At 47.6% G+C, this 12,378-nt stretch overlaps 4 protein-coding genes across 4 annotated transcripts; 2 read left to right on the forward strand and 2 right to left on the reverse strand.

Moving 5' to 3' along the window:
• Positions 1-473: 473 nt before the first annotated feature.
• PENARI_c006G04782 (mismatch repair ATPase MSH1) lies at positions 474-3,069 on the forward strand (the record flags this gene model as incomplete). Its single annotated transcript, XM_022630312.1, has 2 exons — positions 474-1,278; positions 1,331-3,069. 2 exons carry the CDS (start codon positions 474-476, stop codon positions 3,067-3,069), a joined length of 2,544 nt encoding a protein of 847 aa, XP_022489696.1.
• A 174-nt stretch (positions 3,070-3,243) lies between these two features.
• On the reverse strand, positions 3,244-4,044 carry PENARI_c006G06183 (ureidoglycolate hydrolase; the record flags this gene model as incomplete). Its single annotated transcript, XM_022630383.1, has 1 exon — positions 3,244-4,044. The coding sequence occupies one exon, from the start codon at positions 4,042-4,044 to the stop codon at positions 3,244-3,246; it is 801 nt and encodes a 266-aa protein (XP_022489528.1).
• A 4,792-nt stretch (positions 4,045-8,836) lies between these two features.
• On the reverse strand, positions 8,837-9,833 carry PENARI_c006G00148 (ribonuclease P subunit p30 family protein; the record flags this gene model as incomplete). The annotated part of the gene is made up of 2 exons (XM_022630098.1): positions 8,837-9,684; positions 9,758-9,833. The coding sequence occupies 2 exons, from the start codon at positions 9,831-9,833 to the stop codon at positions 8,837-8,839; spliced, it is 924 nt and encodes a 307-aa protein (XP_022489466.1).
• Positions 9,834-10,220: 387 nt separating this feature from the next.
• On the forward strand, positions 10,221-11,440 carry PENARI_c006G10479 (casein kinase II subunit alpha/alpha'; the record flags this gene model as incomplete). Its single annotated transcript, XM_022630587.1, has 4 exons — positions 10,221-10,335; positions 10,448-10,821; positions 10,871-11,290; positions 11,342-11,440. The coding sequence occupies 4 exons, from the start codon at positions 10,221-10,223 to the stop codon at positions 11,438-11,440; spliced, it is 1,008 nt and encodes a 335-aa protein (XP_022489778.1).
• Positions 11,441-12,378: the final 938 nt, after the last annotated feature.

Genomic DNA, 12,378 nt, shown 5'->3' on the forward strand with positions numbered 1-12,378 from the left:
TATGTCCGACCTATCGTTGCCAAATACACCGCACCATCTGCCATCATGCGCGTCGACCCTCGATCCACCCACGCGTGTCGACCGACCCGAAAGTCCCCCTACGAGGCGCAAAGCGTAAAACAACTGTCAAATTGAAAGACCTCCCTCAAGGAGTCTTGAAGCTCGGAGCATACGATAATGGAGTGGACGAAGCTCCTCAATATCCGACTGTGGTACAAGGGCACCGAAACAATATGCAAGCATTCAAGAACTGTGTCATTTTGACCAGAGTCGGGGGCTTCTACGAGGTACGAGAATGGAGACTCATGATTTTCAGTAAAGCTGTATGCTTATAGAATGTTTTCTAGCTATATTTTGAGCAAGCAGAAGAATTGGCATCATCCCTTGGCTTAAAACTTGCAACCAAAAGGACCAACGCCGGGCCAGTTCCAATGGCTGGCTTTCCTTTTTTCCAGCTCGATCGTTTCCTGAAGATGCTTGTCCAAGATCTCAACAAGTATGTGGCTATCAGCGAGGAATTTGCTCTCAATGCAGAGGAAAAGGCGCACTCAGGTGGCCTTTTGTTTGATCGGAAGGTGGCCAGAGTCGTCACTCCTGGTACGCTGATTGATGAGAAGTTTATTGAACCCTCCGAACACAATTTCTTATTGGCCATTTACTTGGACGTTCCGGCTATGGAGTCGAAGCTAAAACAGCATGCTGATAGCGATGCCCAGTCATCCCATCAACACATATTGTCATCTATACCTCAACAGGTAGGGTTGTCGTGGCTGGATCTTTCGACCGGCGATTTCTTCACCCAGCTCACAACAACCCAAATGCTTCCATCTGCGATTGCGCGAATTGGAGCCCGTGAAATTCTCGTAGATCAGAATGTACAAGATCTCATCGGGCATGAATTACAATTGCTAGTTGGGCACGATCATCGCCTGGTCACTTTCTTTCAGTTCCCTGAGACATTCGAACCAGTGTCTGAATGGGGTACCATGCTTGAGGCTCCCGTTCCTGAGGATGATCGTGCGTCTTTCACACCGGAAGAAGTAGCAGCTGGATACAGCCTACTCAAGTACATTCGAGTGCAACTACAAGGATCGAATCTCAAGCTTCAGCCTCCTCGTCGAAGACATCTGAATGAATCAATGAGTATTGATCGTAATAGTCTGAGTGGTCTTGAGATCTTAGAAACAGCAAGAGATGGGTTTGGCAAGGGAAGCCTTCTCCATGCTGTTAAAAGAACTTCTACTAAAAGTGGCTCACGCCTTCTGCGAGACAGACTCAGTATGTATAAATCATTCTTCGGCCTTTCTTCATGTGCTAACATGCTACACAGCCTCTCCATCTACATCTTTGAAGATCATTAATGAGCGTCTGGACCTAGTCTCGGTCTTCATGGAATCTGAGGAGCTTCGTGACGGCGTGGTTCAGCTACTGAAGCGCAGCTATGATGCACAACGCTTGGTCCAAAAATTCGCCCTTGGAAAAGGAGATCCAGATGACTTGATCTGTCTATCTCGGGCTATCGAGGCTTCGAAGGAAGTCAGACAAGTCCTCTTGGACCACAGCAAAACTCCAATTTCGAACGTTGATCTCAAAAATAGCGTGAGGATTATGATCTCACGGTTGTGCCTTGATGGACCCATTGCGTTGGCTGAGAAGATTCTTGCCGCTATTGACGAAGAAGGATTGATGCAAAAGCAACGCATCGAGGACAGTACCGCTGCTGAGGCAGCCAGTTTGGCGCAAAAGGTAACCCTCGATGAAGGCACACCCAGCGAGCTCGAAAGCCTACCAAAAAAGGTCAGGTCAAAAAACAGTGATCGAACTGCGGTAACTGATACTGAATCCGGTCCTGTCGATACTTGGATTATGAGACGTAATGCAAGCAAGAACCTCAACGCTCTTCATGCGGAATTGGAACGACTGGGTGACGAAAAGGTTTCATTAACACAACTGCTCCGCGACTCGGTTGGTTCATCAGCCTTGACCCTCAAATGGACACCCGGCTTGGGCCACATATGCCACGTCAAAGGGGCCAAGATATCGCAGGAGTCCTTGGAAGACTTGGGCGTTACTCGAAATGTCTCATCCACCAAATCCACACGGTCCTTCTATCTACCAGCCTGGTCAGATCTAGGTGCTCAGATGGACCAAGTCAAGATCCGGATTCGTCAAGAAGAGCAGACAATTTTCCAGCATCTCCGCCGCGAAGTGATCTTGAATCTAGTCAAGATTCGCCGAAACGCTGCTGTCATGGATGAACTGGATGTTAGTTGTTCATTCGCAATTCTAGCTCGAGAACAACAAATGGTGCGGCCAATTCTCAATGACGGCGTCTGTCACAAGATTGTCGGAGGAAGGCATCCAACCGTCAAACTAGGTCTAGAGGAACAAGGCCGATCTTTTGTGAGCAACGACTGCTTCTTGGGTGATTCCGAGCGTATCTGGCTCATCACTGGTCCTAACATGGCCGGCAAAAGTACATTCTTACGACAAAACGCATTGATCACAATTCTCGCGCAGGTCGGGTCATTCGTACCTGCAGCTTATGCCGAGATCGGTATCGTCGATCAGATCTTCAGTCGCATTGGCGCAGCGGATGACCTCTTCCGGGACCAGTCAACGTTCATGGTCGAGATGTTGGAGACGGCCGCCATTCTCAAGCAGGCTACGCCGAAGTCATTTGTCATTATGGATGAAGTGGGTCGAGGCACGACTCCTGAGGATGGGACAGCTGTCAGCTTCGCTTGTTTGCATCATCTACACAATCAGAACCAGGCCCGCACACTTTTTGCCACCCATTTCCATGCCCTTGCGGATATGACACATGACTTCGAGGCTTTGGCAAGATACTGTACGGATGTCAAGAACACGGCTACAGGTACCTTCTCTTTCGTCCATCGTCTGCGAAAGGGTGTGAATCGCCAGTCTCATGCTTTGAAGGTCGCACAGCTGGCTGGTTTGCCTAAAGAAACACTCGAGCTGGCTACCCGAGTCCGTCAGCAGATGAGGGACGAAACACCACCTCCTCGTGTCACTGATGAAGATCAACCCACGGTGCAGGGTTCTTGAAAGCAATGTTTGAAGTTTATATGTACTTCACGGTGCTATGTATAATATCCATGTACAATATTTCGGCTTCAGATACCCAATTTTTATGAAGGTTGGCAGTCACCTTCCTCTCTTTTCAGCCAACCAGTCCATCAAGGAACACCAACAAATGCTTGGTATAGATGCAAACGAAAATCACAGCTTAGGCCACAACTTCGCCGGGCCCTTCTCAGCCCGACCAAGCTGACCCTTCCTCCCAAGATTAACAACAACACCCTCCCCAAACGCAGCCTCCTGACAATCCTCATCCCCAACCCCATTAACAAACTGCACAACAACAAAATCAACCCGTCTCTTCCCCAAAACAACCATAGGTGCATGCCACGTCCCAACACCATAAGTAACAGCCTGACCACCACGCGCAACAAAAGCCTTAACATTTTCCAAATCCGGCGGGTCACGGATAGTAACCATCTCCCCAGCCTCATTCTTCGCAGTAGCAGTCTGACCCTTCAAAGTAGGCGCAACAACAACCAAAAACAACGGCTCATCCTCACCCTCACCCTCACCAACCTTCGAATGACTCGACAAATCCACAGGAATAAACGTCTGGGTCGTAAAAGGGTGGCGTTCAAGAATGCGCACGTCAAAGACTTCCTGGTCAGGCTTAGCCTGCTGGCGGCCTGCATAGATAGTGCGCAATTTGCGCGGGAAGCAGCAGAACATGGTCATGCGTGCTTCGGCGGGTTGGCCGCTTGGGCAGCCATTTGTGTAGCGGTCGAGGAGCGGGGAGATGGGGCTGTACTTCAGTGCGGAGTTTTGGTTTGCTAGCACCGGTGTAGGGTTGTTGGGAGGTAGAGACGAGGGTTGAGGGGCGACGCTAAGTGCGCGTGGTAAGGGGGAGACTAGTGCTGTGCCGAATGGTGCGAAGTTCATTGGTGTCAGTGACTCTGGGATGAGCGTTACACTTGGGTTGGTGGTGAGGATCGGCGCCATTATGAAGGTTTGAGGCGGTTGTCTTCTCGGGTGAAGTGTGTGCGTTGGGCAATTGCTCGGATGTATGTCGCCTCAGCTTGAGTAGGACTACAGCTAAAATAAAAGGGAAGAGAAGTTGAGGTTGATGAGAAACTGCGGAGATGTCGGCGGGCTCCGGTGATGCTGGGGGCCGATAAGACAATTACGATAAGCGGCCGGGGCCGAGTATAAAATGTCTAGTTAGGGCTCGGGGAACTTATAAAATGCCATCGTTAACTGGTCTTTAATGTAACATACTACAAACGCTCTATTGATATAGTTAACTTGGTGGCTAAGACTATGTGTAGCACCACTATGTGTCAGTCAACTGGTGGGACTGACTTAAGGTACGACTACTGCATTCTCGCACATTCTATATGTGGCGATCAAGACCGTTGGCATTCTAGTTATCGGGCTCATGAGATTCTGTGTAACGGTTTGTATCCTCTTGCGCCTATATCTTTCCTGGTTCTGAAATGCGTGCAGCTCATTGGTATATATAATCGTTCTAAACATATAGGTTACTCCGAGGTTATCGCACCATGGATCCATCATTTCGATATTGGGCAACGAACGGTGTAGAGTCTGGCACCATCTTTAAAGCAAGCTGTTCTCAGCCATAGTCAGTCTCTATTGGTGTGAGTCTCAGCCCGCTCTTCTCACCGACTTAACACATGTATGTCTCTGAGTGGCTCCGAGTCCAAGCACGATGGCATCCGCGCCATCAAAGACGATGAAACTAAAATCCACCCCTGTCCAATATCACCGTCTGTTGAATTCAACTGGATGCTGAAGATGTGCGATAACCTCCTTGTTAGGTTTGTACAAGCGGTTCATCAATGCCAGTTCATTGATACCCAACGATAGATACAACCTCGAACGGTTTGATGCAAGCTCTGTATTCAGATATCCTAGTTTGTGCGGGGTTTGACACTACAAATTTCCTTTCAACCGTTTGTGACAGTAGCTATGTAGCTTGATGCACTGTCTGATTGGCCGTGAAGCCGGTAGGTCAAGGGTGCCAGTACATTGTTGGGTACTTTCCGAGTACTTGGTCTATGGACACGGGCAGACCCGAGGATATCTGAGATCTAAAGCAGAATAATCTAAAAAGCCAACAATATCCATGGATATGTTGGAGATGGTTCGCGCATTAGTTGCGAGGCAACCACTGCTGTATCGAAATTTTGTTTTCGAATCAGACCAAGTCTGCTCCAAATGAGGCTCAAAAAACTACAAGATACAACATTTGGGCAGATACTCTCTGCACATGCTCAAGGGATGGCCAATCATACACTCTTCCAGTCCCTATCCATGAAACGCGCGGGATGACCGCGTCAATCGCTATTGGTGTGTGGGATCCTTTTCTCCGGGTATGATGCCGGATTTAGTGCCATCAGTACACAATTGCATGAGCTTCACACCGTTCTTTGATTGACACTAAGTCCTCAGCGGTTGAGTCCCGATGCTGTCTTGGGATCTGGAATGGCGAGCTCGGGTATAAAGCCACCATGTTTCCGTCAAGTTGAGCGCTGAACTACGATCAATCCATCCTCCTGCTCAGAACGTCCTTTGATTCTTTGGTTCATTTTTCATACTTCACAGGGCTGCCTAGCGGTTCAAATATTTGACTTCACTAGCAACAATGGATATGTCTACAAATCAATACTTGCAACAGCAAGCTACACCCAGCAACTCCCAAGACAACACAGGCGCTGCACAGTCAAGCATTACCGATGCCTCTGCCACAGGTTCAAGTCAGACACAAAGGTGCGATAACTTCTTATCTCTTGATCTATACCGTGCAAATAGCTCCCAAAGCTAGCCCACAGTATACTACTGAACGCATAGTTGGAACTATCAACTAACGTAGACTCAACTTCCAGCAGCAGCACATATTCTCCGACCTTCCAACGGGACATGAACTACGATCTAAGTGAAATAGGATCTTGGGTCGACAAAGCCAGCCTTAGCTACCCTTCCACATTCTCCACAAGTTCCAATTGACCTCGTTGCCACCTCAGCAATGCGGCTCTTTGGTGCATACTAGGATGAGAAAGGAAATATTCGGCGATACGGTGAGTTCGTCTTTGACTGAACGATATTATGCGCGAAGGATGTAAATTAACACAAGTTAGGTATCGAGAATCCGAGTAGACCCGACATCCAATCGAAAGAGAGGCCTATACTCCATATCAACTGTGACGTTTATTTGGAGGATTAGCTCATTTGTGCATGGATACCTTGGAGACAGCCGCGGGGATATCCCTGAACAAGGAAAGTTGGACCGACGATCGATATGAAATTATTACTTGCTTTTATTGTTAATTTTGTTTTTCCTTTTAATTCCTTTCTTTTTCTTCTTTTAGCAAGAGACAGGCATGTGAGAGGAAGAGTATTGGCGGGAGGTGGAGACGTATGCAGTCGTTGTTGGTCTTCGCATGGTGGCTAGCGGGCTAGCGAAAGAGCATATAGCAACATTTCCTGCAGTTCCGATGCCACGAGATGAATGGAGATATTCATGTACATCATGGCAGGGAAATCGAGATTTTAGCCGAGAATGGACAATGAACTGTCGTACAGAGTACACATTGAGGCGCTCGTTTCCCCTCTTTCTCTTATCTCGGGCCTTGACCGTGTTTGCTCCATGTTGATCATCTGCATGTGGAGACTAATGCTATGAATTCAATTTGTGTTGTTGAATCGTGCATATAGATGTAACATCAAGTTGCATCCTCGATGCAGTAGTGCCCAAATGGGGAAGACGGGGACTTGGTGTTGGAATTTAGTATAATAACGTAGCCAGATATAAACAAGGTTGACACGGATGATACAGGGAGCCAAGGAATACTGGGTAGCTGGTCACTTGACCTGGTAGGGCTAATAATGGGGTTTCTGATGAGTCCAGCAGCGTGGCAAGTATAACTGCAGACTCATCAGGGAACACTGAGGCATAAGGCAAATACCAGGCAGCTCTGTTTTGGGGAAAAATTATCTAAATCATTATATGTATGTCATTGAAGGAATGCTATCAGAGTAAGAAACTCCTGACCTTCATCATAATATGTACTCCGCTGATGTTGATATTTATGGCTTACAACTGGTCTCACACAGAAGCTTTCGGGCCGTTAAGTATGCGAACTATAGCCACGCTCAACACACGTGTCTTGAATGTTTGAACTTGGGCATTGGAAATTGAGATATTCAGATTAAAATCTGCTCTCGTAGAGCCTAATGCCCCTGTGAGAGGTTATGTTGTGCTATATATACCTGACAGGCTACTGAAGTGATTGAGATAGTGTAGATACAAGTGTTATATCCGGTGCCAATTCAAAGCTGTTGGAAAAGATTAAGCAATCAAAATATGAAGAGTGTTGAAGTGAGAAACCGAGTCCCGGTAATAAGTCTCAATCCTGTTCATATATTTGTTAAGTGTCTCCTGGACAGGACACTTCGAGTTGCGACATTTTGGATACTCTTTGGACCCGTGGAATCTGGAACCCGGTTGCCACGTCTTTGTCAAAGATGCGATACGCTTAGGGGCGTGTGCTTTGAGATAAACAGAGACCCAGTGACGGTTTGGCTCAGACGGGCTGTTTTAATCTGATGAGACATACTGTTCTGAGCCATCTTCTTCAAATAAGCTCTAGATATTTTCCATCGCATTCACTAGTATAGTGACTCAGGCCATCCAAGAGCTGCTCCAGGCGACGTTCCAAAGAATTTGCTAACTTTGCCAGATAACTTTTTTTTTTTTTTTTTTTTGTTCGATCAATGCCATCTGGGATTGCATAATTAGCCAAATTTCTTGAACTTCTTGAGTGGCTAGTTTAAGTACCCACTACACTTTTAGAAATTGGTAAGAGGCTGGTAAACTTTCTGTGATAGAGTTGCCTTTCCTTCCTGCATAGCAATCCTTGTTGCCCGCTTGAAGATCATAGAACATTTGATAATGAAAGAAATCATGATCCATCAGGATCACCGTGATGAGAGTGTGGCCTGAATGGAGCCATTAGGTTGTTGCTCGACCTGGTTGACTGTGTCGTAGGGGATTGGGTCGGATATCTTCCATCTCCGAGGGGTGAGTTCGAGACTGTTGCAGGAAGATGAACGGTTTGGAAGAGGGAAATGAGCAAACATAGCGGGTGTCCGCTTGAATTATACACACTAGGACGCATCTGCTCACCAGAATAATGTAAATGTTTGAAACTCTAGCTCTACCATAGAACATCGATTAAGCACCGAGATTAGCTCTACACTGCTTTCTCAACAGGGAATTGAACCATATAAGTTAAACTATACAAGAGCAGGTGGGTATATGTAGAGTTAATATAAAACATGTTAATTGTAAAAGTGAATATGGTAGTTTAATGTGTGACAATGGGTTTGAATGTCAAATTTTGAAAGCCCAATAGAGCATCAATAGAAGCTTGAGAACACTCTTGGAAAGATAACAAGTTGCCACCGGATAACCTAAAGCTATCTTTGGGGACAGGATTTGCATCATCTCCTCATCCTAGTGTACTAGGAAATATTTGGGCTCACGGTGAGTGTTCAAAATGGCCTCAGGCAACCACCACCGGAGTCAAGGCCAAACATGCTCACAGCATATCACCCACGCCGATTGCAAGCCTGAGGAGACCGGCTCTCTTGACTTTTTTTTGGTGGTAGAGAAACGAATTTCTCGTGGTGCTGGATTTTATCAGAGGTGCCGACAGTCACTAGTTCATTTCCACAAAAACCAGCAAACTGAGAGCAGCATGCTAAAGTTGATTCAGGTAGCATTTCTTCCCTTGGCGTCAAATTTGGCTTTCTTGGCTCGTCGCTTGATTTCCCTTTTCGATAGAGGCTTGTCAGGGTCCTCGGCAATGGGCTCAGAGCTGATAGAGGCCTTTCGCTTGAGGTTATCAGCCCCGGTGTCCGACTCTGTAGATTCTTTCGATTTTGGTGCGCCTTTCTGCTTTTGCGCAGCACTTTCGGCTTTGACCTTCTCACCACCATGGACAACGTCAACGATACCTCGCCAGCTGGTACGCTTCAATTTGGCCAACGCGACGACCTTCCTCGTCTCTTCGCAGATTGCTTCCTTTCCACGCTCTTGTGACAGCCCCCAGACACAGGTAAGGTTAATCACGTCCCACGGGGCTCGTAGACTCAAAGCCCGTCGGGCTTCGCTCGACACAATAATACCTCGGCCGCGTGTTGCCCGGATCAAGGACGTTGCATTCCCGATGAGGTTCCTCCGCGCATCAAGACCACTCCCTGTGATCCCTGGCCCATAGCATATTTCGATTCGGATTCCACGTGAGATTGCTGCAGAGAGCATTTTAAACTTGAAATGATAGGGCAGTCTCACGGAAAGATCCACCGAGATCACGTCGCATTCCAGATTCGTACAGGCATTTAGCAGGGATTTCTCGTTTGTGGGACGGAGCGCGACCAGATCGTAAGCTTGAGTCAAGACGGCCAGCCGTTGATTCTGCGCGGGGTCGGCCAGAGTCAGGTTCAACCGGGTCAGCAGTTGGAGTGATTTCGGCGGGTTCGCTGGGAGAGGAGGTGGGGTGAGGCTCGCAGGAAGCTTCCCGTTGATTGTTTGAGACAAAGCAACGGTGGTGTAACCAACTAGCGAGTCAGGTTAGTCTCTCATGTGCTCCCAAGGCGGATCCTGTGCCGGAGATCGGAATGAATGACTTACGTTCAGCGAGGAAGTTGAGAGTGTGGGGCACCTCTGGGTCATCCGGGCTGTAAGGTACATTCAAGTCGTAAAACATGTTGGATTTAAAAGGAGGCCAGCCCTGCCTATCTTCTTGACTCTACAACTTGATCACATCGAACTGTCCCAAAAGGGCAATCAGAAAATCTGTCGGATCAATAATTGATCCGTGCCTAACCGCTTTCGGCCGGCTCCCCACAAACCCTCGGTCCCGTGACTCTGGGATCTCATTCTACGGATCATCATAATATCTCACTCTGTCTATCCCATTGCTCCAGGTCTCTTGCGAGCTTTGTGTTTGGGCTTGATCGTTCCTGGGCTTGCTGCTCTCTGCCTTTCAAGTCGACTCACCTCCCCGTTTCTCGTCACACGGCCGTGCCCCTCGTGACCCCGCTGCACATCTTTCAATTGTGGGCGCACTCGGAAATCGCCTGCTATCGTCAATATGGCGCGTGTCTATGCTGATGTCAATGAGCATATGCCTCGGTCCTACTGGGACTACGACAGTGTCAACATCTCGTGGGGTGTCCTGGAAAATTATGAAATCGTTCGCAAGATAGGTAAGATATGATCAGATCACGCCATTCTGTGGCATATCGGAGGATTGCATCGCAAATGCCAGACTGCAGCTGGATTGATAGATCAAAGTTTTGCTGACTTTTCCGTTACCAGGTCGGGGAAAGTACTCTGAGGTCTTCGAAGGCATCAACGTCGTCAACTACCAGAAGTGTGTTATCAAGGTTCTCAAGCCCGTGAAGAAGAAGAAGATCAAGCGTGAGATCAAGATTCTTCAGAATCTTGCCGGTGGGCCCAACGTTGTTGCTTTGCTGGATGTTGTTCGCGATAACCAGAGCAAGACTCCCAGCCTGGTCTTCGAAGCTATCAACAATACCGACTTCCGCACCCTATATCCCCGCTTTTCCGACTATGACGTCCGCTTCTATGTTTACGAGTTGCTGAAGGCGCTCGATTTCTGCCACAGCAAGGGCATCATGCACCGTGATGTTAAGCCCCACAATGTCATGATTGATCATGAGAAGCGCAAGGTTAGTGGAGCAGTCGATTAAAGTGGAGAGTGATTCTAACACTTTCTAGCTTCGCCTGATTGACTGGGGTCTGGCTGAATTCTACCACAAGGGCACGGAATACAACGTCCGTGTTGCTTCTCGGTACTTCAAGGGTCCCGAGTTGCTGGTGGACTTCCAGGAATACGACTATTCTCTGGATATGTGGTCTCTGGGTGCTATGTTCGCATCCATGATTTTCCGCAAGGAGCCTTTCTTCCACGGAAACAGCAACTCCGACCAATTGGTCAAGATTGCCAAGGTTCTTGGAACCGAGGAGCTCTTTGAGTACTTGGACAAGTACGACATCGAGCTGGACCCGCAATATGATGACATTCTCTCTCGCTTCCCTCGCAAGCCGTGGCATTCATTTGTCAACGCTGAGAACCAGCGTTTTGTCAGCGATGAGGCCATTGACTTCCTTGACAAGCTTCTGCGATACGACCATGCTGTAAGTTATTTTGTCATCTTCACTCTTGTGTTTTACTGACGCGCTATATAGGAACGCTTGACTGCTCAGGAGGCCATGGGACACGCATACTTCGACCCCGTCCGTGCCGACGCACAGGCTCTCAGCCACAACAACGTTACCCAGTCCTGAGTTCTCACATGAACCGTTGCTGACCATGGCTTCAATCACCCCCTTGCAATGCCCGAGTTCCGAGTTCTCCGCATGCTGCCTTCAAGATTGCGCCAGGAATCTTAGCTATTTATTCCCTTTTGCATTTGAAAGCTGTCGTGATGAACGGTACGACGGTGGTCGACAACATGAAAGGAGCTTGGTCTTCGTAACCACTCTATCCTCCCTATTCCAATCTTTATCAGGCCCTTCAACAGAAGGGGCTGCGGCAAACGATCAAATTCTGAACGAAGACGACTTTGATGACAAGACATCATGACATTTAATCTGCTGGGTCTTTTAGACCCTCTCATCGCCTGGGTCGTTTGGCGTGTCAGTGAGCGTGATAAATCAGCGTCTTAGATGGGCTACTCTTCTCTTTCATCTCTTCTATTTGTATAGCGCTGCTCGTGGGTTCCCTTTTAATTGATTTCTCCCTTAGTTGAATTGGTGTTATGGCCGTTCTGCTGGGTGCTCTTTGGCTTACTTATTGTTTTCAAGGAGGGCTCTTTTACAAGACAATGCATTGCATCTTATTACACTCTATCATATGAATGAAACAAGTGGATACAAAAAAAAAATTCCAAAATTTGCTATAGAACCTTGACGAGATAGATATATGCAAGTAAATCGTAGTGTAGGGCCTTATTCGTTGACAACCCAAGTAGTATCTCTTACAACATGTCAACTTGACTAGACGATCCAGTATATAAGACCAGAAATGTCATGCGACCATGCCAGTACTCCAAGTCTATACTTATAGATCGCGGTACCTCAGATCGCCCGTTGGCTCCAGCGTATCACGTGAGGGCTTTATCGCAACGTCTGGCCGAGAAAAGAAAACAAATTACAATGCGCCTGCAGAAAGGGAATATAAAATCCCAATAATCATCAGTTGAGTGACTCTTTGCATATAAGCG

Source organism: Penicillium arizonense (assembly GCF_001773325.1).
Source record: "Penicillium arizonense strain CBS 141311 chromosome Unknown PENARI_contig006, whole genome shotgun sequence".
NCBI classification, from domain to species: Eukaryota; Fungi; Ascomycota; class Eurotiomycetes; order Eurotiales; family Aspergillaceae; genus Penicillium; species Penicillium arizonense.